We start from the raw sequence: 26,178 nt of genomic DNA on the forward strand, positions 1-26,178 counted from the left end.
ATTAATTTATGAATTTAAGGTTTGTTTTTTTTTTTTTGCTTTAGAGGTTTACAGAACAGCTAAATAAGCCATCAGTTTAAGAACAAATGCTGCCTCTGTGAAACTCCCTGACCCCTGCTGAGGTGCCTGCCTGCGTCAGTGCTGTGGCTGTTGCCTCCTTGGGGCTCCTGGCAGCCCTGGGGCTCCTGATTCTCCGGGTGGCAGGAGCCCAGGGTGTCTGCTTCTGCCCACCACAACCTCTGTTGTTACCTCAGGCCTGCAGGCTCTCGGACCCTCACCCATTTCCTCCAAATGTGAAGGCTGGGTGCCCTGGAAGGGGTTGCAGTGACACTTAGTAACCCAGTCAAACAACATCCAGATAAATAAACCCAGTCTTTACAGGAAGCAAGCTGGTCAAGAGGCAGAGCTGCCTGATGGGGCAGTCCTAAAGCCTCAGGCTGAGCCTCTTTGCTCTTCTTTTAACAGAGACTGCGGTTCACCCACCATTGAGTGGATCTCTCCATTGTGGGGCCCTTGTGTATGGATGCAGAAAGCTAAATAAGACAGACCTCAGGCCTCATTCTGGGTGGCGCAGGTTACAGATGGAAGGGCGTGTGTGCACACACGTGTCCCAGTGCATGTGTTCTCCTACGGAGGATCGCATTGTGTGGCTAAGGTCGTCTCTCCCCTCCTGATGGGAACTGTCAGGGCTGGTCTCCTGTTGGTGGAGAGCCCTTTTCAAGGCTCAGAGAGTCACAGCAGAGCAGCAGGGGGACACCACAGCCCAGGAAGGGCTAGACCTGGGGTTGGGGGGCTTGCCCACCACAGCCCCAAGGGCTGGACCTTGAGGACAGCCCAGTCCAGCCCTCCATCCCTTCCAGTCCAGGCTGGTGAATTTCACAGTAGCCAGTGTTCTCTTAGCAGAAAGGTTTTCTCAACAAGGGGTTAGGCAGCTGTTAAGCCAAATCACCATCTTGGCCAGTGCTAACCAGGCTCGGAGGGGATGAGAGCCACCCCTCCTGCCCTGGGCTGGGGATGAAGCCCGCCATGGCCCAGGCGCCCCATTGAGTCCTATCCCATCTGTCTCCGCTCTAACCTGCTCTCTCTCCCAGCAGGACATCGACGGGCAGGCGCTCCTGTTGCTGACGCTCCCCACGGTGCAGGAGTGCATGGAGCTGAAGCTGGGCCCCGCCATCAAGCTTTGCCACCAGATCGAGCGGGTCAAGGTGGCCTTCTACGCCCAGTATGCCAACTGACCCCGCCCACTCCCAGGCTGCCCGCCGGCACGGCAAATGCCGCGTCTTGGGTCTCAGGAGGTTTCCCGGACTGGAACTTCCGTTTTCCCCAGAAGTGTGTGATGGTGCATCCAACAGGTGTCCACACGAGGGCCTCCTCCGCCCACCAGCCGGCTCGACATTTCCGTGTTTGCAGATCACCCGAGCCCATAGCAGTGGTCCTGCAGGGTGTGAGTTACTGCTCATACCCAACAGGGGTGGACCTGCGTGTCTGTAGACCACACCCCATCTTTTTCCCACCCCCAACCAGGCAGCTTCCTAAGCCGAGGCCCACGCTTCAAAAACCCAGGCGCAAGTGATGTCTGTTCCGTCGTGACCCAGGAGGAGGTCTTCCGGTGACTTCACTGTCGTTGTACCCCAAGTGCCTCCATAGGTGCTTCTTTCAGGTCGATATGTGTGGCTGTCACACAGTTTGGTCTGGCGGTGGCTCATTTCCCATGCACAGTTCTGGGCGATGTTTTGGATGACAGTGGTAAAGGGACTCCGCCTATTGGGCAGTGAAGGAAGAAGGAGCATGTCACAGTGGGGAGGTGGGCATCCAGAGAGCCTTCAGGAAGGAGGCATGCTTGCCATCCTATTTGGAACCTTCAAGGTCCCCCACGTTCTGAATAACTGCGACCAGATGGGAGAGGGGTTTCTTGCATCTCTTGGGGCATTTTGCATTGTGCATTGAAGGCAGAGCTTCATTCCGGAGATCAAGGCCGGGGGAGACTGGGAAAGCTGCTGACACACCCGCTCCTCCCCTGAGAGAGGTCAATGCCCCGGGTCTCCCGGGGAGGTCCCCTCTGAGCCCCACCTTGGTCACCCCCACAGAGGCACATGCGCCCCTGGGTCAGCCAGTGACTGACCCCGTCACCTGGGCTGATGTTGAATGACCCTGGACCTCCTTCCAGTAAAGCGACAGGTATGAACTCTTACGATGTGGCAGGGACATGGGTCCCCTTGTCCCCAGCCTGCTCCTGCTGTCAGAGGAGAGTCTGGATTGGCCAAAATGAGACAAAGAGAGTGACCGTGTAATACCTACAGCCCACCCTGCCTCTGGTTTACTTAGGATGTCTCTTGGCAGTTTTCATTAAGTGGGTCCTGTCATTTATGGAAAGATCTGTGACTCCAGGAGCCAGCGGGTCTCTGGAACCAGGCACTTGTCCACGTGCACCCTGCAAGGAGCTGTTATATTTTTTCAGTCCCAAACGGACCATTGTCTTATGTGCTGCTTGTTGCTCAAAGGCCTTTTTCAACTTGTGTGCGGAAGCTCAGCCTCCACGTTGCCCAGGAGAAGCGGGGGTGCACAGCCTTCTCTTCCTTTATTACCTTGACCTTTTCTCTTTGATGAGAGTGTCAGCAGTTCCGGGAACAATGTCCTGGGTGGGCTGATGAGCTGCTCATATTTCTGCAACATACGGAGGCCCGGTGTCCTGTCAGATCTTGAGAAGCTCAGTCATGGAGGCTAACCTCTTGTCATCATCTGTCACCGTTACGGATGAAAAGGGGAAACACGAATTTCATGGTTGAGGCGGTCGTCTCCCCCGTGACTGACCCTAAGGCAGGTTTAAACATTTGACGGTGGACTTGCCCGGGTGCCTCGGCCAGGAGCTCCATCTTCTCGGCCCACGAACACAGGTGGTTCCATGGGGAGTCAGGCCTGGCCTGTGGTTTGATTTCTCTTCTCCGAGCTCAAGTTTCCACCCCTTCTCTGTTCTTCAACTCGTGTCTCCTCAGCCCTGGGGCTTTTGTCCAGCTCTGTCAGCCGCTTGAGAAGGGCCTCCTTGTAAGGTCTTGGGTGTTTTCCTGCCTCAGACATGTTTGTGATCCTCACTGTGGCCTTTTCTAGCTGAGCGCTTCCCATTGCACCCTTTCAGGATGAGGGTCACCTTCTTGTGCCCTCCCTGAATGGCACTGGGGCGGGCTGCATCGGAGTAAGTGCTCTCCGGCGCCCGTGGCGGGGGTCAGCCCTGGAGCCCACCCAGAGGAGCTGGAGGCCTCCCACCTGGCAGCCGAGGAAGACACCCCACGGCGCTGGGACACGGCCTCTTCCTGTGGGGCCAGGGGCGCAGAGCCCCCTTGTCCTCGGTCTCTTTGAGGGCTCAGCGCTGTCAACCCGTGCGCCTGGTGCCGGGCCAGGGGAGGTCCAGCTGCAGCTCGGGGCCGTCGGGGCGCCATCAGCCCGCCCTACTAGCAGCCAGGAGACTCTACAGGGTCAAGAAGATGTTTCTTTGTTCTGAGCTCTGCCCACACACCCTCCGGCTCTGGTTCTGTGGGAATTCCCTGCTGGCTCTGTGCCACTTCAAGTTGAGCTGCAGAGTATCAGGTGGCGTCCATGTCTCTTGTAGGGTTCACTGCTCACCAGCTTCCATCTCAGAGAAGCGGCCGGTTTTCAAGGAACGTTTGCCTGTCGTGACTGTGTTTTTGTCCCTCGTGGTGGGAAGAGTTCATCTCACACCTGCAGCCGCCAGCGCACCACGGCCCCTGGGATAAACCCTTCTTGGCTGAAATGCTCCCCCCAGCGATGCCCCCTTCCCTCTTCACCCCCAGATGCTGCCGTCTCCCCGTGGTCTCCCAGAAGATGCTCTGGGAGCAGAGCCCTCTACTCTGTGTGCACCTCCCCGCTTGGTCCCTTCAGGAACAGCCTGAGATGCAGACGCTTCCGTCTGTGCAGTGGGCCACCTCATCTCGAAGGCTGAGAGTCCATCCCTCAGTCCCGCCCTAAAGCCAAGGACGCTTCTGTCGACCTCTGACCTCTTGACTGTTTGTGTCGTGTGTTAGGAAAATCTCTTATCCACAAAAATGTAAACCTAGAAAAAGTAAGTAAGGTAAGACCCCCATTACAGAAGAACTCATTTTTTGCTTACCAAAAAAAAAAAAGCAAAAACCCAGTTTCCTCCACCACAAAGTTGCATAGTATGGAGAAATCCATCACTTTTAAAATTAGGTTCATTTGATCAAAGTTTGACTCACAGTTTGCTCTGTACAGCTGTTAGGTTGCTTTGCCTTATTTGATCATATTTGAACGATGATTTCCTGTGTTTGATCTGTTTCTCAATGAATTGGAATGACTCAAATCTTTCACACTGGCCCCTCTGGCCCACACGAGTCTCTGGAAGGTTGGTTTTGATAAGCCTTTGAAGACTGGTCTCAGTTTCCTTAATTTGTGTCAGAGAATCTGGAGTGTTATCAGGCGAGTTCTGAGACTTGCTTTTTATCTTAAACCAAGTGTCCCTGTCTAAGGGCATCTGTCCCTTCGTTTTGGAAGCTTTGGAAGTTTCATGCTTCTGTCAGACACCCATTTGTGTTTATTTCTGTAGATAGAACTGTGGAAACAGTTGCATTAAGTAAAGTCTTTGTGGTTTGAGACTGTTGTTGCTTTTTTGGTGAAGCTAGGCTCCAAGTCCTGCTGTATCCTTTGTCTTTAGAAAACTGAGACCAAGGGTACCGTTTTTTGAAGGGAATAATAGTAAATTTTCAGCTATCTGTAGTTTCTAAGGAAAAAACAATTGTTAGGGAGACATACTTACCACTTGTGAAATAACTAAATAACAAGAGAAGCTCCACTGGCAACAATTACAGTGTCATGATTCTCTTTCTTCCCTCACTTGTTCTTTTCTGTTCAAGAGTTATCTGGAAAAATTGCTTTACTCCTTTCAGCTGGGTTGTTTTTACGCTGGGCAACTCTCATAGCTTTTATCACTAGGGTTGCTTTGGCATGGATCCTGAACCCGAGGCAACAGTATCCATCTGTGCTATTTTTGACCCACTGAATTCACCTAAAAATTCTAAGTGCTGACACTGTGCTGCCTTGGGTTTTGGTTAAGAAAAGCGTCTCTGGTTTAGAGGATCGGTAATAACATAGTATCCTAAGCTGCAGACTTCCTGTCTTACTGTTTTTATTGTAAAAATGGCTAGGATTGGGTGCCAGTGAGGACCAGTAGGTCAATAGCCGCATCACCAGACAGATCAGGCGCTTCCTGTGGGCCAGAGGGATGTGTTGAAGAAAAAGTTCCGATTGGCGTTTGCTGAAAATCACTTTACGGTGGGAGACTGAAGACAAAAAATGTTTTAAATGACAGAAAAAAGATCATCTCATTTGTTGTTCAGAATGGGAACCTGCATGAGGTCTAGAAGCATAAACTACCCCTAGTCGTGACCGTGACCGTCGAAAGCTGTTTTACTGCTCTGCATTCCGGTTTGAATAGTTTGTACTGGAACTTGATTCATATCTTGTGTCTGTTTTGGTGCATAAAAGAGAAAAGTTGGTGTTTTTACTTTTGAAATTTGCAGGACAAAAGGGCATGTCATTGATTTGCTGTAAGATTATATTCTGTATATATGTTTTCATGTAAATAAATGAAAATCTATATCAGAGTTATATTTTAATTTTTATTCTAAATGGAAAAAAAACCCTTTTTACTTGAAAAAATTGTAAGCCACATTGTTAATAAAGTAAGAATAAATTCTATGATTTTGTTTGTGTCTTTATGTGGAAAGTTATTAAATATTATTTTTAAGGTTTGAGTTAGGATTATCTCATGTTTCGTTTCACACCATGCACTGAAGCAAATGTTTATAGGGTTTTAAGTAACCGTGGCTCTCAAGATCCTGTGCTACTTTTCAAGGTCATCTGCTTGTTCTGGATATTTTTACTCAGGAACTTGTGTTTATTCTTTTTATTAAAACACTATGTCCTCACACGATCGCCTCTAGCCTTCCCATTTTCCATGGTTTCAGTTATTTTATGATCACCTTGTGCGTTAGTAGGAACACTGCTTTATGGCCATGAGAATGATGAGTAAGCAGCTATGTTAGATTTTTCACTGCCCTTCAGTGACACAAATAGGTACAAGCATCCAGGTCGGAAGAAGAGGAGATTGTTGCACAGATCCGGGGGTCTCTGTCTCCAGGTTAGACTGTCCCTTCTCTCCCCTGCCACTGCCTGGGTATCACTGAGGGATAAGGTGCGGGGATGAGAGACCTTTGGGAAAGGAGACGGGGGATGCTGAGCAATTTCTGCTTCCGACCGCAGACCGTCTCCAGCATCTTGTTCAGTTGCTTAGTCGTGTCCAGCTCTTTGTAGCCCCATGAACTGTAGCACGCGAGGCTTCCCTGTCCTCCGTTATCTCCCAGAGTTTGTTCAGACTCATGTCTTTGATGTACTTCTTTCCCAATTTTGAACCAGTCCATTGTTCCATGTCCAGTTCTAACTGTTCAGCATCTTCCTTTGCTTTAAATGTATTCTTTCACCCTGCTGGCAATTAAATTCTGCATATAGAATTTTTTATTTTGCTTTTAATTATGGGAGCTTTTGCTCTTAGTAAAGGTTTGATAGCATATGGTTCATTTTCCCAAAATATTCTAGCAGCATCTAGGTCAGGATTATGTGACTGAGTACATACAATTACGTTTCTATTTGTGATGAAGATGTTTGGTGACAAGCTTACAGATCAAATCTATAATAAGGGAAGCCAAACCCTTTTCCAGATGTCTAAACTGAATGAATTAATGCAAATAAAAAGTGCATTTTTTTTCCGTTTTGCCACCAAAAGCCTATTTCTAATTCTTCGCCATGTCACACTGCTATTCACAACTCCCAGGCCGCTAGAAGCTGTTTCCCCTTTGAACTGGCTTTTGATGCTGCTACTATTTTATTCCCAGTCCTACTGGTAAAGAACTCGCCTGCCAATGCAGGAGGTGTAAGAGACTGAGACGTGGGTTTGATCGCTGGGTTGAGAAGTTCCCCTGGAGTAGGAAATAGAAACTCACTCCAGTATTGTTGCCTGGAGAATCCCTTGGACAGTCCATAGGATCGCACCGAGTCGGACATGACTCAAGCAACTCAGCATGCATGTCCATGGGACAGTATCCTGCCTAAGGAGGATGCAAAGACTCCATTAAAAATACTGTTTATATGGAGTTGACCTTGGGTGACTGCAGGATGAAGACTGGATGTTTAATGGTGGGTGGAAAAATTACCGCATCAAGACAACGCCCCTCCCCAGGTTCGGTTCCTCCGCTTCTCTCAGGCTTGCTGTCTCATATGGATAAACAGCCTCTGCTGCTGTTACTGCACCAGTTGTTGTGGCCGCCTCTGGGGTGAGGGCTGTCATGATGGCAAGCCCTCTGGCGCTTGGGGTCCATTGCCCCAGACCCATCAAAGCTTTCATTCCTGGACCCAGCTGCAGGGGCAGAGACTGTGGCTGCTTCAGAGGATGGAACCTGGACGTGCTCAGAGTTAAGGTTCATGGGTGAACAGTGGTCCATAAGAGACAGGATGTAGCCAGCAAGGAGACTCCCCTCCTGCCCTCCCCCAGATGGATTTCGTCGCATCTGGTGGTCCAGAGACATCCCTCATGTCTGAACAACTACCCCTGCTCTCATGAGACCGTGGCCAGCTCTGTAATGAACAGATCTGCACGGAGTTTTCTTCCTTCTCGCAGTTTGGGAATCTACCCATAAAGCCTGTTTGTAAGCTTATCTTCCGGATCTGTTTTCTAGGGAACAAGCTTGGGACAGGAGGCAGCTATTACTACATTTGTACAACCAATGTGCAAATAATAAAGACAAAATATGCTCCTATAATCCAGCCCAGGCAGCCTACCAGCCTGGTGTAATTGGGACTGTTAGTAACATGAACCCTTTTGGAATGACTTTACGACTTGGGTTGAAAGTTTAAATTGAAAATGTTCTTTCTGGTTATTAAAGTAATATGTGTGCATTAAAGAAAATTTGGAAAGTAAAGGACAGTTATTAAATTGCCCTGTTATCTCATTCTGTCCAATTACCAGTTTATCGTGTTTCCATGTGTATTTATAACACAATCTTGAAACCCAGTTGTTCATACCATTGAAAAAACTCCCACTAGCCGTTATTTTGTAATCATGTTCTCTGGGGGTGGAGTTAAATATCTTATCTAGCTAATATTTTTAATGTTTTGATAAATGTTTAATTCAACATAGTAAATGTTTTTGTACCATCCACCCAGCTTCTAGAATTATTACCATTTTTGCCGTATTTGCTTCAGATCTATGTATTTTATAAAATCCTACAGATAGGGTTGAAAGCCCCTTTATCACCTCTCTGTTTCCTTCCCTCATATCCCAGAACCAACCACAATTCAAATTTTTCCATTCCTGGGCACAGTATTTTTATTATTACTGCATATTAATATGGTCTAGTAATGTACACCCTGCTTTGTGAGTTTTCAACACTTTAGTGTTATCATGCTTCTTGCATCCTATTGCAGTTTACTTTTTGTCCACTGTTACATTTGTGAAATTTATGTGTGTTAATATAGATATATCTAATTCATTCATTTTCAGTGTGACATAAATTCCACTGGCTATATGGTGATTAGCTTATCTTTTCTGCTGTTGGTGACCATTTACATTCTCAGTTCTGCTGCTGTCTCCAAGAATTCTACAATCAAGCTTTCGTATGATTCTTCTTATGCACACATGTCGCAGCACCTCTAAAGAGTGGCTCCAAACCTGAAGTGGATGAGAGAGTCGCTGAGAGCTTTTCTTGCTGCACATCCTTGTCTGTACCTGGGAGGGTTTCAGTCTTGCCCATCTGATGAGTGTGCAAATAGTTTTGATTGGCATAGCTCAGTTAATTACTGGTGGTTAACTAGTAACGGAGGAGGCAATGGCAAGCCACTCCAGTACTCTTGCCTAGAAAATACCATGGATGGAGGAGCCTGGAAGGCTGCATCGGTGGGGTCGCTAAGGGTCGGACACGACTGAGCGGCTTCACTTTCACTTTTCACTTTCACACATTGGAGAAGGAAATGGCAACCCACTCCAGTGTTCTTGCCTAGAGAATCCCAGGGACGGGGGAGCCTGGTGGGCTGCCGTCTATGGGGTCGCACAGAGTCGGACACGAGTGAAGTGACTTAGCAGCAGCAGCAGCAACTAGTACAGTTGGACATCTTTCCATATGCTTTTTGGCCAGTTCAGTTCAGTCGCTCAGTCATGTCCAACTCTTTGCGACCCCATGGACTTCAGCACGCCCCACTTCCCTGCCCATCAACAACTCCTGGAGCTTGCTCAGCTCATGTCCATCAAGTCGGTGATGCCATCCAACCATCTCATCTTCTGTCGTCCCCTTCTCCTGCCTTCAATCTTTCTCAGCATCAGGGTTTTTTCCAACGAGTCGGTTCTTCGCATCAGGGTGCCAAAGTATTGGAGTTCCAGCTTCAGCATCAGTCCTTCCAATGAATATTCAGGACTGATTTCCTTTAGGGTTGCTTATTGGCCATTTATGTTTTTTCCTTTGTGAACGTCTGCTTATCACGTACCCGATGGCTCTCACTCTCCCTCCTTCCCTCCCCTCTCTCTTTGATTTATTCTATAAAGGTTTTAAAAAGTAACTTCATGGTGTTAGTCAGTCAGTCAGTCAGTTCAGTCGCTCAGCCGTGTCTGACTCTGAACTGTGGTGTTGGAGAAGACTCTTGAGAGTCCCTTATACTGCAAGGAGATCCAACCAGTCCATTCTAGAGGAGATCAATCCTGGATGTTCATTGGAGGGACTGATGCTAAAGCTGAAACTGCAATACTTTGGCCACCTCATGCGATGAGTTGACTCACTGGAAAAGACTCTGATGCTGGGAAAGGTTGGGGGCGGGAGAAGAAGGGGACGACGGAGAATGAGATGGCTGGATGGCATCACCGACTCTGTGGACATGAGTTTGAGTGTACTCCGGGAGTTGGTGATGGACGGGGAGGCCTGGCGTGCTGTGATTCACGGTGTTAACCCCATATCAATTCCCTGTCTTGCAAGTGCCTTCTTCCACTCTGTTTTTGTTCTTTTCCTTCCTTTTGTCCTTGGTGATCCAGGAAGGTTTTAATCTAAATGTCCTTCAACACGTCATGCCTTTCTTTTATGATCCTTACTTTTATTCTGTCAAAGACATTAAGATGGTTCCTTTTATTTCCCTTTAAAAGTTGCTATGTTTTCCTTTTTCCAATCTCATTTTGGGGTGGGGGTTGGTATTTCCAGTGTTATCCAAAGTGGTGGTGCCAATTGACACTCTTGCCCTATAAGACTTTTCTCTGCTGCACATCCTCACCTTTGCTTGGCTATGTTTTTAATAATCGCCAGTCTGATGGGTGTGGAAAGGGAGTGGTGATGCAAAGAGTAAGGCAGTTGAATTACCCTTTTCTAACTGCCCAGGAACTTACGCTTTCTCCACTCACCTGCCACACCCCCTGGGTCACAGTTCAAGTTTACAGGTATGTGTCTTTACCTTTTCTGATCAGTGGAGATCTTCATCTTGAGTTCAGCCACGATTTTCTGTAAAGAATCCACCTGCACTGCAGGAGACTAGGTTTGCTCCCCAGGTTGGGAAGATTCTCTGGAAGAGGGCATGGCAACCCACTCCAGTATTCTTGCCTGGGGACCCCATGGACAGAGGAGCCTGGCGGGCTACAGTCTATGGGGTCACAAAGAGTCAAACATGACTGAAATGACAACTCAGGCATGCACAATTTTCTAGTTAATCTGTCTTTTGTTCTATATTTTGAACAGAGAGTGTGTGTCCAAGTTTTAACTTCCACAGCCATTTTGACTAAAACTTTGTCTAATATCACCTTTCAAAAAAATTCTTCCAAGCAGCCGGTGGTATTAGAGCATGCTCTGAGAAGGAAGATAATTTTTGCATTATTCAGACTATTTAGAAACGAGATCTTTAGCCCATATGAAAATTCATATGGGGTTCATTTAAGTTACAATTCCCAAAACGCTCAGCTAGTTGACATTTCTAAATGTCTCTTCTGCATAGTTTAGCTCCTAGTAAAACCCTAGTTTGCTACAAATCGTTTGAAAAAACTGCTTTACATTTTATCCCCTGTGACTTTTTTGTCATAAATCCCTGTGGCTGAAAGATGTGAAATTGAAGTGGTGTTAAATGCAAGAGTACTCTGTTCTGTTCTAGACCACACGCTAATAGTGCTTTTATCTACCACAATTTGAGCAAAGCGATCTCTTCTCTCTCACTGTTGGCATAAAGGATTAAGTATGGACATGGTCAAATACAGCTGTTGGTGTTACCTGCTACCTATTAACTGATCAACCTGAAACAGAGCACCCTTAATATGTACATAGGCTGATTGATGCTATCCCAACATTTCATGTGAATGAGCAGAAATGGAAGCATTTTATGATGTATTTAACTGTATATGAAGCTAATCTCTCATGAGAAATTTAAGAAAACATGAATTCATGTAACAAAAATATTCCATACTTACTAAGTGGATGTGCTGTGGTTAGCCCATCAGGAAAAAGAACAGCCCTGTGTTCAGTTCAGTTCAGCCCTGTGTTAGTTGCTCTTTAAAGGGCAGAAGCCACCTGGACGGTGGGTAGACCACATCTGGAAATCCCTGTCAAGGAAAACGGAGCTGATGTGTGTACAGTGGGGGTTTAGGCTGTGAAGAAAGCTGATCGCCGAAGAATTGATGCTTTTGAACTGTGGTGCTGGAGAAGATTCTTGAGAGTCCCTTGGACTGGAAGGAGCTCTAACCAGTCCATTCTAAAGGAGATCAATCCTGGGTGTTCATTGGAAGGACTGATGCTAAAGCTGAAATTCCAATACTTTGGCCACCTCATGCGAAGTGTTGACTCACTGGAAAAGTCTCTGATGCTGGGAAGGATTGGGGGCGGGAGGAGAAGGGGACGACAGAGAATGAGATGGCTGGATGGCATCACCGACTTGATGGACATGAGTTTGAGTGAACTCCGGGAGTTGGTGATGGACAGGGAGGCCTGGCGGGCTGTGATTCATGGGGTCGTGGAGAGTCGGACACGACTGAGCGACTGAACTGAACTGAAGGAGAGAAGGGATATTTATACTACTCCCAGATTCCTGTACAAGGTCCTAGTGTTTCTTACTAGCTGTACAGTGGGATTGAAACTCTAATGCCCACAGAGTCAGCAGAACAGATGACCGCAAGAAGCTGGTGGGCGACTGGGAACCAGAGCAGTGCATCTGTCCTCTTAGCTGCAGAGACTGGAGACCAGTGGCTGCCTTATCTTTTTTTTTTCCCAGGGGAACCAGAAATCCAGAGTTTTATGTGAAATCTTTAATTGTTCGAGGCTGGCATTAAATTCAAATGCTTTCAGAATGATGATTCCCCATAAATCATAGACTTCTAGGTCTCCTGAACTTTGACCTCTGTATTGTCAACATTGTGAGGTCGTGGTTTGTACTGGAGATCCTTCTTTGAGGCTAGGAGGGGACCAACCATTCCAGTTTGCCTGGGATGAAGGAATGTCTAAACAACTGTCCTGGGTGAACTGGGACAGCTGATTCCTGGTAGTCAGTCTGGACGTGACTCCAAACAGGAAGTCCTGGTGACCACAGGGATCCTGTCTTTCATCTCCTACTTCTGAAAGTAATCATTTACTATATGTTATCTTCTAATTGCTTCCAGTGGGAGACTGAGCTTCCCCCACCATGTCTGGAAGTAGAAGTTAATATTCTTAATCATTATGAGTCTAATTTTTTCTTCTATAAATAAAGATATGGAGCCAAATCTCAAACTGTTGTAAAGATTAAGAGATTATCTGTATAAATGTTTGAAAATAATAAAGTGTTAGATAAATGTTTACATTTTTATTTACCAAGATACTACATACATTTCCCTACTTACAGCAGCTTTACATATACATGTAGATGTTGTTGTTTAGTCACTCAGTCATGTCTGACTCTTTTGCAACCTCATGGACTATAGCCTGTGAGGTTCCTCTGTCCGTGGTATTTCCCAGGCAAGAATATTGGAGTAGGCTATCATTTCCTTCTCCAGAGGATCTTCTCGACCCAGGGATCAAATGCACGTCTTCTGCACTGGCAGACAGATTCCTTACCACTGAGTCACCAGGGAAGCCCATGTATAGATATTAAACTGAAATAAATTCAAGATGAATTAAAGATTGGAATGCTAAGGTAATGAATGTGTACCAAAATAGGAGATTTTTGGCTCGACTGTCTCTACAGACATGTCATAGAGTGTGTGTGTGTGCACATGTGTGTGTTTGTTAAGAATCAACACGCTCCCTGTATATCATTTAAAAATAGAAATATAATTGTCGTCTTTCCAGACAACAAAAATTGTCACAATTTAGCAATCCCAAGAGGAAATTACATTAATTCCGTAACCCTTCCTCCTCAACCTCCTCCTGCTCCTGGCATCTCACAATGTACTTTCTGACTCTATGAACTTGGCTATTCTAGATACCTTGTATAAGTGGAATAAAACTACATTTGTCTGCACCTAAAAGCAGAGATATTACTTTGCCAAAAAGGTCCGTCTAGTCAAGGCAATGGTTTTTCCAGTGGTCATGTATGGATGTGAGAGTTGGACTGTGAAGAAAGCTGAGCGCCGAAGAATTGATGCTTTTGAACTGTGGTGTTGGAGAAGACTCTTGAGAGTCCCTTGGACTGCAAGGAGATCCAACCAGTCCATCCTAAAGGAGATCAGTCCTGGGTGTTCATCAGAAGGACTGACGCTAAAACTGAAACTGCAATACTTTGGCCACCTCATGTGACGAGTTGACTTACTGGAAAAGACTCTGATGCTGGGAGGGATTGGGGGCAGGAGGAGAAGGGGACGACAGAGAATGAGATGGCTGGATGGCATCACCGACTCTGTGGACATGAGTCTGAGTGAACTCCGGGAGTTGGTGATAGACAGGGAGGCCTGGTGTGCTGCGATTCATGGGGTTGCAAAGAGTCGGACGTGACTGAGTGACTGAACTGAACTGAATGTGTATTATAATGAATTTTAAGGTTATTTTAATATATCTCCTACAAACATTGTACCTTAAATAGTATGTTTTACATTATGTAACTTTTATCACAATAAAAAATACATTTAAAAAAAGCATAAATCACACTGGCAATTTGTTTCATGTTTTTCAGATTTTTAAAGTGCAAATATCAATTAATATTCATTGACTAAATAAATGAGTCAAGATCTTTACATAAATTATCTTCTTTTCTAATAAAGATTTTTTTAAGGTGGATCATTTTTAAATTCTTTATTGAATTTTTTACAATATTGCTTCTGTTTTTTTTATTAGAAAACTGAAATTTACAATGTGTTTATATCACTCACTGAGTACATGGCATTTAAAAACAACATCATTACAGAAAGATAACAAAAATACAAAGTCTTAATACCTACAGGATATGGAAAACATTATCCACTGAGGCTTTAAATGTTGTAGACTTTACATACGGAGAAGGCAATGGCAAGCCACTCCAGTACTCTTGCCTAGAAAATCCCATGGATGGAGGAGCCTGGTAGGCTGCAGTCCGTGGGGTCACTAAGGGTCGGACACGACTGAGCGACTTCACTTTCATTTTCACTTTCACACATTGGAGAAGGAAATGGCAACCCACTCCAGTGATCTTGCCTGGAGAATCCCAGGGACGGGGTACCCTGGTGGGCTTCTGTCTATGGGGTCACACAGAGTCGGACACGACTGAAGTGAAGCAGCAGCAGCAGCAGCAGCAGCAGCAGCAGCAGCAGCAGCAGACTTTACATAAAAAGGAAAAGCAATGAGTATACAAGTATACAGCCAGTTTAAGAAGTTAGCAAGATAAACAGAAAAATCATAAAGAAAAGAAAGCACCTAATACATACCAGGTATTAATGCAATAAAAATAAAATTGAGAGACTCAACAGAGTCAAAGCTGCCTTAAAAAGCTTCTCTAAAAAGGGAAACATCAGGTAACAATAATCAACAAGAAAAATCTTGCAAATAAACAATATTCAAAATGGGAATTATTCATAGAAGCATTAAGAATATAAATAATACTGTTTTTCACTCACTTACACCTGAGGAATATGGGGTTTTAGAGATGAACTTGATCGTGATGAGGAAGAATAAGTGCCAGAGTATCAGGATGTAGAACTTGAGTCTCTGAAGTCCAGAATGCTCTTACTCACTCTTCCAAGAGTCATGAGCTAGGGGAACAGGAGCACGTGTGAGAATCAATAAACAGACTCGTGCAGAGATATGTTATCACCCCATTTTGGGGATGATCAAACTGTGCTGGGAGGCATATAGTGAACTGAATACAACCGAGCCTACGTCTAGCCTGAACTACCAGTCACATCTACCAGTGATCTTAAAATCAGCATTCAGCTCAGTTCAGTTCAGTCGCTCAGTCGTGTCCGACTCTTTGCGACCCCATGAATCACAGCACACCAGGCCTCCCTTTAGTCTAGCATTAGCGTCCTTTAGAGCAAGGATAGGTGAGAAGGAAGGAGAAGGTTCTGTGAATGAAGATTTGTGGAGCTGACATTTGTGCCAGGTGCGTGGTATTTATTACATCATCCAGTTCTGACAACAACCATGTGAAACCTGCCACCTGGGCTGTGCTTGCCTCCTCTGTGTTCGCCAGAGCCCTGGGCTTAGTTTGATCCACAGCATTTCAAATTCTGGCTCCTGACTCATCTCCTGCACCGCACTAGGAATTTCTTGAAGGTGGATGCTGTATCTTTTTCCTTGTCTAAGAAATCTCCAGAACCCAGCACATTGTCTGGCCCCCATAATGCTATAAAAATGTAAATTAATCACTTGTTGTATACTGTCCCATTTGGAAAATGGAGTTCAGCTAACCTGCTGCTGCTGCTGCTAAGTCACTTCAGTCATGTCCGACTCTGTGTGACCCCATAGACGGAAGCCCACCAGGCTCCCCCGTCCCTGGGATTTTCCAGGCAAGAACACTGGAGTGGGTTGCCATTTCCTTCTCCAATGTGTGAAAGTGGAAAGTGAAAAGTGAAAGTGAAGTCGCTCAGTCGTGTCCGACCCTTAGCGACCCCACGGACTGCAGCCTACCAGGCTCCTCCATCCATGGGATTTTCTAGGCAATAGTACTGGAGTGGCTTGCCATTGCCTTCTCCGTCAGCTAACCTAGAGGGTTTTAAAAGTTAGAGAAATGAGACAATCATGTACATGAAAAAGCTGGAAAATAACCCAAGATATTTTATAGCCCAATGCTTAATTTTGTGGTGTACAAGCTCTGAGAAGCCAAGACTTCAAAGGCTTGAAGGGTTGTCATGGGCTGAGACTAAATTTGGAAAGATTTACTTCTTTATTCATTTATTCAGTATGTAACAAATGCTTGTGATATATGGTGAACTCATGTGAGTATAAACATTAACATAATCCTCAAGTCCAAGGCATGTATATTCTAATGGAAAAATTAGATATAAGATGATCTATAAGATAGTCTTCTAATGTCTGCTGCTGCTGCTAAGTCGCTTCAGTCGTGTCCGATTCTGTGCGACCCCATAGACGGCAGCCCACCAGGCTCCCCCGTCCCTGGGATTCTCCAGGCAAGAACACTGGAGTGGGTTGCCGTTTCCTTCTCCAATGCATGAAAGTGAAAAGTGAAAGTAAAGTCGCTCAGTCGTGTTCAACTCTTAGCGACCCCATGGACTGCAGCCTACCAGGCTCCTCCGCCCATGGGATTCTCCAGGCAAGAGTACTGGAGTGGGTTGCCATTGTCTAGTTCAGTATAATTGTAATAAAAACATGTTGTTGTTCAGTTGCCCAGTCACATCCAACTCTGCAACCCCATGGACTGCAGCATGCTAGGTCTCCCTGTCCATTATTTATAAAAAATAAAAACATAGGGGGCCATTTTCACTTTACAAAGGCCAATTCTGTTTGTTTTATTTAAAAAATAATTTTTAATACCACTCACATCAGCCTCTGGAGTAATTGAATATGTTTAAGTTTTCCCAGTCTGTTTGAAATTGCACATCTTATACAGATGGCAACTCAGTCCTCCTGGGTCCTAAGATATTAGGACCCAGAGTTTGAACAAGTATAATATCATCATCATCATAATCATCATCATCATCAATGACATCATCATATCATCTTCAACAACATCAGTGACATCATAGGGACATCTATCAAGCATTACTATGTGCCAGATTCTGTGCTGATTTCTTGTTGCTGAAGGATGATGGACACACAGTATCAGCCCATTAAGACAGAAATATAAAATATTTACAAGCAAAGAGGAATGAGAACACACCATCTCCTGAAGTCTTAATCTATGGTTTAGATCAGGCATCAATGGACTGTGTGCTCTGGTCACTGTTTAACAAGGGAAGGAAGGCCTGCCCTGAGTGTGGTCCACAAACTTGCTGCTCTGGGCCCCTAAAAGCTATGTGACCATGTGACCAGGTGACAGTGGAAGCTCTTCAGCCTGGGGGACCCTCTGGAGATGAGCAATTGAATCAGCTCATCCTCTGCTGAGTTAACTCAACCCTATAGAGCCAGGGTTTCTGTCTAAGGACTCCAATAAGCCTCCAGAGCATCCAGACTAGCTAATCTCACCCCAGGACACTGTAGGGATTATCTCATCTCACCCCCAAACAGCCTTGTGAGGCATTCTCTATTATTATGTCTATTTTACAGATGGTAAACTGAGATGCAGAAAAACTAAGTTGGTTTACAGTCATCAGCCAGTAACTGACAGGTCAGGCTTGAGTTCAGCTCTCAAGTTCTTTCAGTTGACCTCAATGATAGATTAGCATACAGATTCAGTCTAATAGATTGCTTCTCCATTTGTATATATTCATAATTTTATTATAGCCTATATATTGTACAGTGTCTAGGCAAAGTGTTGAACTCAAGAAAATTACTCTATAACAACTCTAGTGGGCATGAGAAATAAAGTTAATTAAAGCTCGTTGTTAAACTCAGAAAATCTGTGTTCTTTGAAGAACTGAGAGCTTAAACATGCCTGAAAAAATCCTTAAAGGATTCAACCAGTCAGCAACTCACAAGATCACAGAAAAGAGTATTTTCATCACCCAAATTCAGGTAGGCTTTCAACCCATACTTACTGACTGGATGGAATCAAACAACAGACTTTCATGACGGACACAACATGGAACTTTAATTGCAAAACCTATTTGAGGAACAAGTTGATGAAAGAAAATAAAACTAAATGGGGTGCTGTGAAGGCACTCTCACGGTATTTGAGCATCTTGGTTTCTGGACTGAGAGGCCACTGAGGGAATGTTGTCAAGTGTGGACGACATGCAGGCAAGGGCCAAATAGAATTTCTTTAACTGAATCATTTTGGAAACTTTATACTGTTGGTATATGAAATGCTGCGGAAATTGTTTCTGCGTCTTTGCAAGACAGTGACTGCGTTCCATCTCCCTATCAATCTCTGAGCATTTGTGATGCGATTGCAACAGAGAGCAAGTGTGTAATAACTGCATCACCTCCATCTCTTATTTCAGCATTAAAGTAATATATAAGATGATATTCTTGGAAGTGGTATTATTGCAAGATGAAATCAGAAAGTTAAGCTTCAGCCGAGGGGAGAGGAGTGAAGTCAAACGGTAATGCAGAGCTTCGGTTCCTGAAAAAGGAATTTTCCATGGAAATGCATCCCTTGGAGATTCTTCTGGTGTTCAGGAAGTCAAATTGTCTTATTAAATGGTGCAGAAATTGACAGATTCCAAACAGAGAGAGTAATCACTGGAGACTGCACAATAATCTGGCAATATGGAAATTACAAATTATAATATTTTCCCCTTGAGTAAATGAAATATTCAAAAGAACAACTACATAATACAATAGAGTCTGTGTAATTCTTTGGTAGCTACAGTTAACAAGCTATTTTATCACAATTGTATGCTTCTCGGTTGATCATGAATGCACAGAATTAAGTTTAAAATAAACTATAAAATTTTTTGTAAACTTACTGTATATAGAACAGGGAGATTAGCCTGGTGCTCCATGACAAGCTAGAGGGGCGGGATGGGGTGGGAGGCGGCAGGGAGGTTCAAGAAGGAGGGGGCATGTGTATACCTGTGGCTGATTCATGCCAATGTACTGCAGAAACAAACACAACAGTGTAAAGCAATTACCCTCCAATTAAAAATAAGTATATTAAACAATTTTAAAGTTTAGTTTTTGCATAAGGCACCATCAGGAAATACCAGAATGCTCTGGCAACCGGTTAAATAAACCTTGAAAAATATCTGTGCATTTTTCTTCTGAACACTGCTTTGTTATGGTAATACTGCATGCGTGCTATGTCACTTCAGTTGTGTCCGGCTCTGAGCAACCCTATGGACTGTAGCCTCTCCAGGCTCCTCTGTCCATGGGGTTCTCCAGGCAAGAATACTGGACTAGGTTGCCACGACCTCCTTCAGGGGATCTTCCCAACCCAGGGTTCCAACCCACCTGTCTTATGTTTCCTGTATTGGCAAGTGGATTCTTTACCACCAGCGCTACCTGGGAAGCCCCATGGTAGCTAACTCTTCTTTATATCAGGAAATTTTTCTAACCTGCTTTCAGCCTATTTTTTCTTTTTCCTTTTATTTTAGTTTTTATTTTATATTGGAGTAGAGTCAATTTACAATGTTGGGTGAGTTTCAGGTGTACAGCAAAGTGATTCAGTTGAACATATATTTATTCATTTTCAAAGTCCTTTCCCATTTATGTTACTGCAGAGTAAAGTTCCCTGCCTATAGAATAGGTCCTTATTGATAATCTGTTTTTCATTGTACTTGTTCAGTTCAGTTCAGTTCAGTTGCTCAGTCATGTCCGACTCTCCGCGACCCCATGAATCACAGCACGCCAGGCCTCCCTGTCCATCTATCTATGTTAATCCCAAACTCCTAATTTACCTTTCCCCTTTGGTAACCATAGGGCTTCCCTGGTGGCTCAGATGGCAAAGTGTCTGCTTACAATGCGGGGACCTGGGTTCGATTCCTGGGTCAGGAAGATCCCCTGGAGAAGGAAATGGCAACCCATTCCAGTATTCTTGCCTGGAGAATCCCATGGACGGAGGAGCCTGGTGGGCTACAGTCCATGGGGTCGCAAAGAGTCGGACACGACTGAGCGACTTCACTTTCACATTGTGTCATATTTTAGATTCCACATATAAATGATATATGGTATTTGTCTTTTGCTGTCTGACTTACCTCACTTGATATAACAATCTCTAGGTCCATCCATGTTGCTGCAAATGCAATTATTTTATTCTTTTCTATGCCTGAATAATAGTCCATTGTTTATATATACTATATCTTTATCCATTCATCTGTCAATGGGCATTTAGAGTTCTTCCGGTCTTTTCAGCCTATTCTGATTACATAGCAATCTTGGTCCTAAAGAAATAGGAAACTTTAATTCTGCCAGAAATATTTTTACAATCCTGATATGATCTTAATAAAATTATCTCCTCATGCTTTTCTGTGGAATATGATATGGAAATCTGATACTGGTGGGGATGATAATATTAATTCATTTTATTCAACAAGGCTTTAAGGAGTATTGTCTGCTTGAAGACCAGGAGCTCCCTATCGTGAGGGATACAGTGAGCACAGAGATTTGCCTTGCAACTGCTAATTTCACCTTTGCTGTTACTGTTTCCTGCCACAAACCACATGTGTTCTCTTTTTTCTGCATCTCCAGCAAGGTATCAAGACTATGTTATCTTATTGGTGCTCCATCAGTCCTTGCCCACTTTGAGGGTTGATATAAGAGCTCCTAAATCCCTTGTTATTTTTTAACCATCCACAGAAGGGATGTCACACTTCCAGTCTTCTCTGACCTAAGAAGCAAACTCTTCCCTGCTGTAGCCCAGAATTGCTCAGCAAGAACATGGCTCAGGAATCCTTATTTCCCCAGTTCGAAGTCTTTGAGGCAACTTAAATGGAGAGATCCAGTACAGCTCATTTACTACCCCTGCCATTTTAATTGGATGTTCTTTGACTTAATTTTATCTCAATGAGAATAAAGCATCGAGAAGCTCTCCCATAAACATGGAGTTGCCTCTGACAGCTTCTGGGAAGGAGCCCCAGGGGGCAGCATGGTGATTTACTATACTAACAGCACTGCAGAACAGCTTTGGCACCAGACGTTTCTAGGGCTTAATTACCGCCTTTAAAATTTAAGCCAGAGTTAGGCACTGAACAGTACCCAGCAGAGGAGGAAAAAAAAGGCATAATTACAAAGCAGACAAAAGACTTGTAAGATAAAGTTGGTGTTGTTCTTTGTTATAGGTCCTGTGGCAACACCAACCTAAACATCTCATCTTTCTTTCTGTGGCTAATTTTTCCATTCCTTGTATGACTTTTATTATCTATACAAAGAGAACTGGCCCCTTTGAATCCAACTGAAGTATTCTATCCACAGGTATTATCAGATTTTTACCCACTCCTTAAAAAAATTAGAATTTTTCTACTCCTTTCATACAGTCTCTGGTCCAAAATACAAAAATTCCAGTAGTCTCAAAATGTTCATATACTTTATTTTTATAAAATACTTTAATCTTATTTTGTGTCATAAATATATTTTAAAACAATCCTGTAATCAACTTATGGAAAATAAGTTGATTATTTCAAGTTATTATTTCATTCAACTTATGGAAAATATTCATCATATAATTGGCAAAGCCATTCCACATTGTGAAATCAATCAGGCAGATCAAAGTATTTGAATTCTTTTCAAGTTATAAATGTGTTCTTGCATGTGTGAGTGTACTAAGTTGCTTCAGTCATGTCCGACTCGTTGCAACCCTAAGGACTGTAACCTGCCCGTAATCTGTCCATGGGGTCCTCCAGACAAGAATGCTGGAGGGGGTTGCCATGCCCTCCTTCAGGGGATCTTCCTGACCCAGGGATCGAACGCATGTCTCTTACATCTCCTGCATTGGCTGGCGGATTCTTTACCACTAGCACTGCCTGGGAAATCCATAAACATGTTCATATACTTTTAATTCTGTGAACCACCCATACACCCTTTTCTCCCATTGAACTGTTGAAGATATGCTATATTTTTAGGGCCATTCAGAGTTCCAAAGACAAAACACAGAAACAAACCCACCAATAATACTGTCTCGCTAGCTATTGTAAGAAGCAACAGTTTAAGAGATAAAGATTTTCTATAAGTGGAAGGACCTTCTTCAAAATGGGAATTCGCTTTTGCTTCAGAAGGTGATGGTGCTCGCTTTGGCAGCACATATACTAAAGCTGGAACGACACAGAGAAGGTTAGCGTGGCTCCTGTGCAAGGATGGCACGCAAAGTCATGAAGTGCTCCGTATGTTTGGAACAAAATGGAAAGCCCAGAGGTAAATCCATGCACCTATGGACAACTTATCTTTGACAAAGGAGGCAAGAATATACAACGGAGAAAAGACAATCTCTTTAATAAGTGGTGATGGGAAAACTGGTCAACCACTTGTAAAAGAATGAAACTAGAACACTTTCTAACACCATACACAAAAATAAACTCAAAATGGATTAAAGATCTAAATGTAAGACCAGAAACTATAAAACTCCTAGAGGAAAACAGGCAAAACACCCTCTGATATAAATCACAGCAAGATCCTCTATGACCCATCTCCCAGAGTAATGGAAATAAAAACAAAACAAAAAAAAAAACAAATGGGACCTAATTAAACTTAAAAGCTTTTGCACAATGAAGGAAACTATAAGCAAGGTGAAAAGACAGCCTTCAGAATGGGAGAAAATAATAACAAAGCAACTGACAAAGAATTAATCTCAAAAATATACAAGCAGCTCATGCAGCTCAATTCCAGAAAAATAAATGACCCAATCAAAAAAGGGGCCAAAGAACTAAACAGACATTTCTCCAAAGAAGACATACAGGTGGCTATCAAACACATGAAAATATGCTCAACATCACTCATTATTCAGTTCAGTTCAGTCTCTCAGTCGTATCTGACTCTTTGCGACGCCATGAATCACAGCACACCAGGCCTCCCCGTCCATCACCATCTCCCGGAGTTCACTCAAACTCACGTCCATCGAGTCGGTGATGCCATCCAGCCATCTCATCCTCTGTCATCCCCTTCTCCTCCTGCCCCCAATCCCTCTCAGCATCAGAGTCTTTTCCAATGAGTCAACTCTTTGCATGAGGTGGCCATAGTATTGGAGTTTCAGCTTTAGCATCAGTCCTTCCAAAGAACACCCAGGACTGATCTCCTTTAGAATGGACTGGTTGGATCTCCTTGCAGTCCAAGGGACTCTCAAGAGTCTTCTCCAGCACCACAGTTCAAAAGCATCAATTCTTCAGCGATCAGCTTTTTTCACAGAGAAATGCAAATCAAAACCCCCATGAGGTACCATCTCACGCCAGTCAGAATGGCTGCTATACAAAAGTCTACAAACAATAAATGCTGGAGAGGGTGCAGGGAAAAGGGAACACTGTTGGTGGGAATGCAAGCTAGTATAGCCACTATGGAGAAAAGTGTGGTGATTCCTTAAAAAGCTGGAAATAGAACTGCCATATGACCCACTGCTGGGCATACACACCGAGGAAACCAGAATTGAAAGAGACATGTGTACCCCAATGTTCATCGCAGCACTGTTTACAATAGCTAGGACATGGAAGCAACCTAGATGTCCATCCGCAGACGAATGGATAAGAAAGCTGTGGTACAAATACACAATGGAATATTAACTCAGCTATTAAAAAGAATTCATTTGAATCAGTTCTAATGAGGTGGATGAAACTGGAGCCTATTATACAGAGTGAAGTAAGTCAGAAAGAAGAACACCAATATAGTATGCTGCTACAGCTAAGTCACTTCAGTCGTGTCTGACTCTGTGTGACCCCAAAGACAGAAGCCCACCAGGCTCCCCCTTCCCTGGGATTCTCCAGGCAAGAACACTGGAGTGGGTTGCCATTTCCTTCTCCAATGTGTGAAAGTGAAGTCGCTCAGTCGTGTCCGACCCTCAGAGACCCCACGGACTGCAGCCCACCAGGCTCCTCCATCCATGGGGTTTTCTAGGCAAGGATACTGGAGTGGCTTGCCATTGCCTTCTCCCCAATATAGTATATTAACACATATATAAGGAATTTAGAAAGATGGTAATGATGACCCTATATGCCAGACAGCAAAAGAGACACAGAGATAAAAAACAGACTTTTGGACTCTGTGGGAGAAGGTGAGGGTGGGATGATTTGAGAGAATAGCATTGAAACATGTATATTATATGTGAAACAGATTGCCAGTCCAGGTTCGATGCATGAGACAGGGCGCTCAAGGCTGGTGCACTGGGATGACCCTGAGGGATGGGATGGAGAGGGAGGTGGGAGTGGGGCTCAGGATGAGGAACACATGTACACCCATGGCTGATTCATGTCAATGTATGGCAAAAACCACTACAATATTGTACTTAGCTGCCAATTAAAATAAATAAATTAAAAGATAATTAAATAAATCAATTAAAAAAAAAGAAGGCGATGGATAAGACCTCCTCAAGTTCTTCATTTCACTGGGAAAGTATGCCTCTCATGCCGTGCTGTGCTCTGTCGATGGTGCTTTCGAGGCTTTGAGTCTGAGGGCGATATTCTAAACACTGGCCCCAAACACTGTGTCCCAAAGACACAGGCACTGATAGGCCGTGTCTTTGGGAAAGAGGTGGAAAACCTAAGTGAATGGAGATGTCTAGAAATTCTAAAATCCATTTTGGGCAAACAGACGAAACATACCCAGTCATCTCTGATGCTTGGGAGCTAAGCGCTCTGTGGAAGAGAAGCCACAGGAGGAAGTTTCGGCTCCCCCGTCTGCCCTGTCACACCCCGTTTGCCGGGACTCAGCTCCTGCGATCTCCTCCAGCACTATTGGAGCTGCTCATTATTTGATGTTGTTCCCCGGCTTCTCTCTGCCTGGCTATCAGATGACAGCTCGCAGGTCCTCTCTGCCCTCCCGCTCTGGGTTGGAGTTCTTCACTGCCTTCTCCCAGCTGGCCCCAGAGGCCTCCGACTCTGTTTCTTCGGTCCTTCATTACTGTCCCTTGTCACCCTGCACTCTCTCTTCAGCTTCCCTTCCCAGGAGAGTGGACTCCAGAGATCCTGAAGGCTGCCTGGAGTTCTGTAGCCACACAGCTTAGCACACATGGGTGCTCAGCAAATATTTGCCAACACACAGAACTCCCAGTCGCGGGAACTCGTTTACTGTTGACCTCATTGCACGGGTCACTCTTCCGCACGTATAATACCAACTTTCTGGTGTTACAGATACAGGCCTGTCAGAAAGCTTGCAAGTCATTTTAAAGTCTGTGTCTGCAGACACAGAAAACAAACATATGGATACCTAGGGGAAAGCAGGGCTGGGAGGAACTGGGAGATTGGTAGTGACACATACAAACTATCAATACTATGTATAAAATAGACAGTTGGTGGGAACTTACTGTATAACACGGAGAACTCTACTCAGGGCTCTGCAGTGACCTGAATGGGAGGGAAATCCAAAAGAGAGGGGGTATATGTATACGTATGGTATATGTTATATGTATAATGATTCATTTTATTATGCAGTAGAAGCTAACACAATACTGTAAAGCAACTATACTCCAATAAAAATTAATAATAAGTAAATAAAAATAAACTTCAAAAAATAAATTGCTAATCCCAGTCAGCTAAATCATGAGTAAAGCATATTTTCTCCATAAAGAAAAAAAAATAAAGTCTGTGTCTAGTGATAGAAGGAATAGTCTGTCTTCCCAGAAGATAGCTCAGTTGGTAAAGAATCCACCTGCAACGCAAGAAACCCCAGTTTGATTCCTGGGTTGCGAAGATCCACTGGAGAAGGGATAGGCTACTTGGGCTCCAGTGTTCTTGGGCTTCCCTTCTGAAAATCCGCCTGAAATGTGGGAGACCTGGGATTGATCCCTGGGTTGGGAAGATCCCCTGGAGAAGGGAAAGGCTCCCCACTCCAGTATTCTGCCCTGGAGAAGTCTATGGACTGTATAGTCCATGGGGCTGCAAAGAGTCGGACAGGACTGAGTGACTTTCACTTCACCAGGAAGATAAAATAAGGAGAAATTGGGTGTGACTAGGAAAGACCATCTCCACCCCTAGTTATTTTAGTATGACATGAAACAGATACTAGT

General features: G+C 44.4%; 1 protein-coding gene and 1 non-coding gene across 4 annotated transcripts in view; both read left to right on the forward strand.

Annotated features, from left to right (window-relative positions):
• SFMBT2 (Scm like with four mbt domains 2) overlaps positions 1–5,738 on the forward strand; it is a 179,396-nt gene extending 173,658 nt beyond the window's left edge. For 2 of the 3 annotated variants that reach the window (XM_055427190.2, XM_055427181.2), the window contains exon 21: positions 1,095–5,738. In XM_055427190.2, coding sequence (XP_055283165.2) covers positions 1,095–1,235 — 141 coding nt within the window. In that variant the 3' untranslated portion in view covers positions 1,236–5,738. The remainder of the gene's footprint in view (positions 1–1,094) is intronic. The other variant, XM_055427219.2, reaches the window with a different exon arrangement.
• A 16,517-nt stretch (positions 5,739–22,255) lies between these two features.
• On the forward strand, positions 22,256–22,362 carry LOC129535524 (U6 spliceosomal RNA). Its single transcript, XR_008681669.2, has one exon. It is a non-coding gene; the product is annotated as a U6 spliceosomal RNA (small nuclear RNA).
• Positions 22,363–26,178: the final 3,816 nt, after the last annotated feature.

This window comes from Moschus berezovskii, chromosome 15, assembly GCF_049115385.1.
Source record: "Moschus berezovskii isolate FMDL1 chromosome 15, NW_MosBer_1.0, whole genome shotgun sequence".
NCBI lineage: Eukaryota > Metazoa > Chordata > Mammalia > Artiodactyla > Moschidae > Moschus > Moschus berezovskii.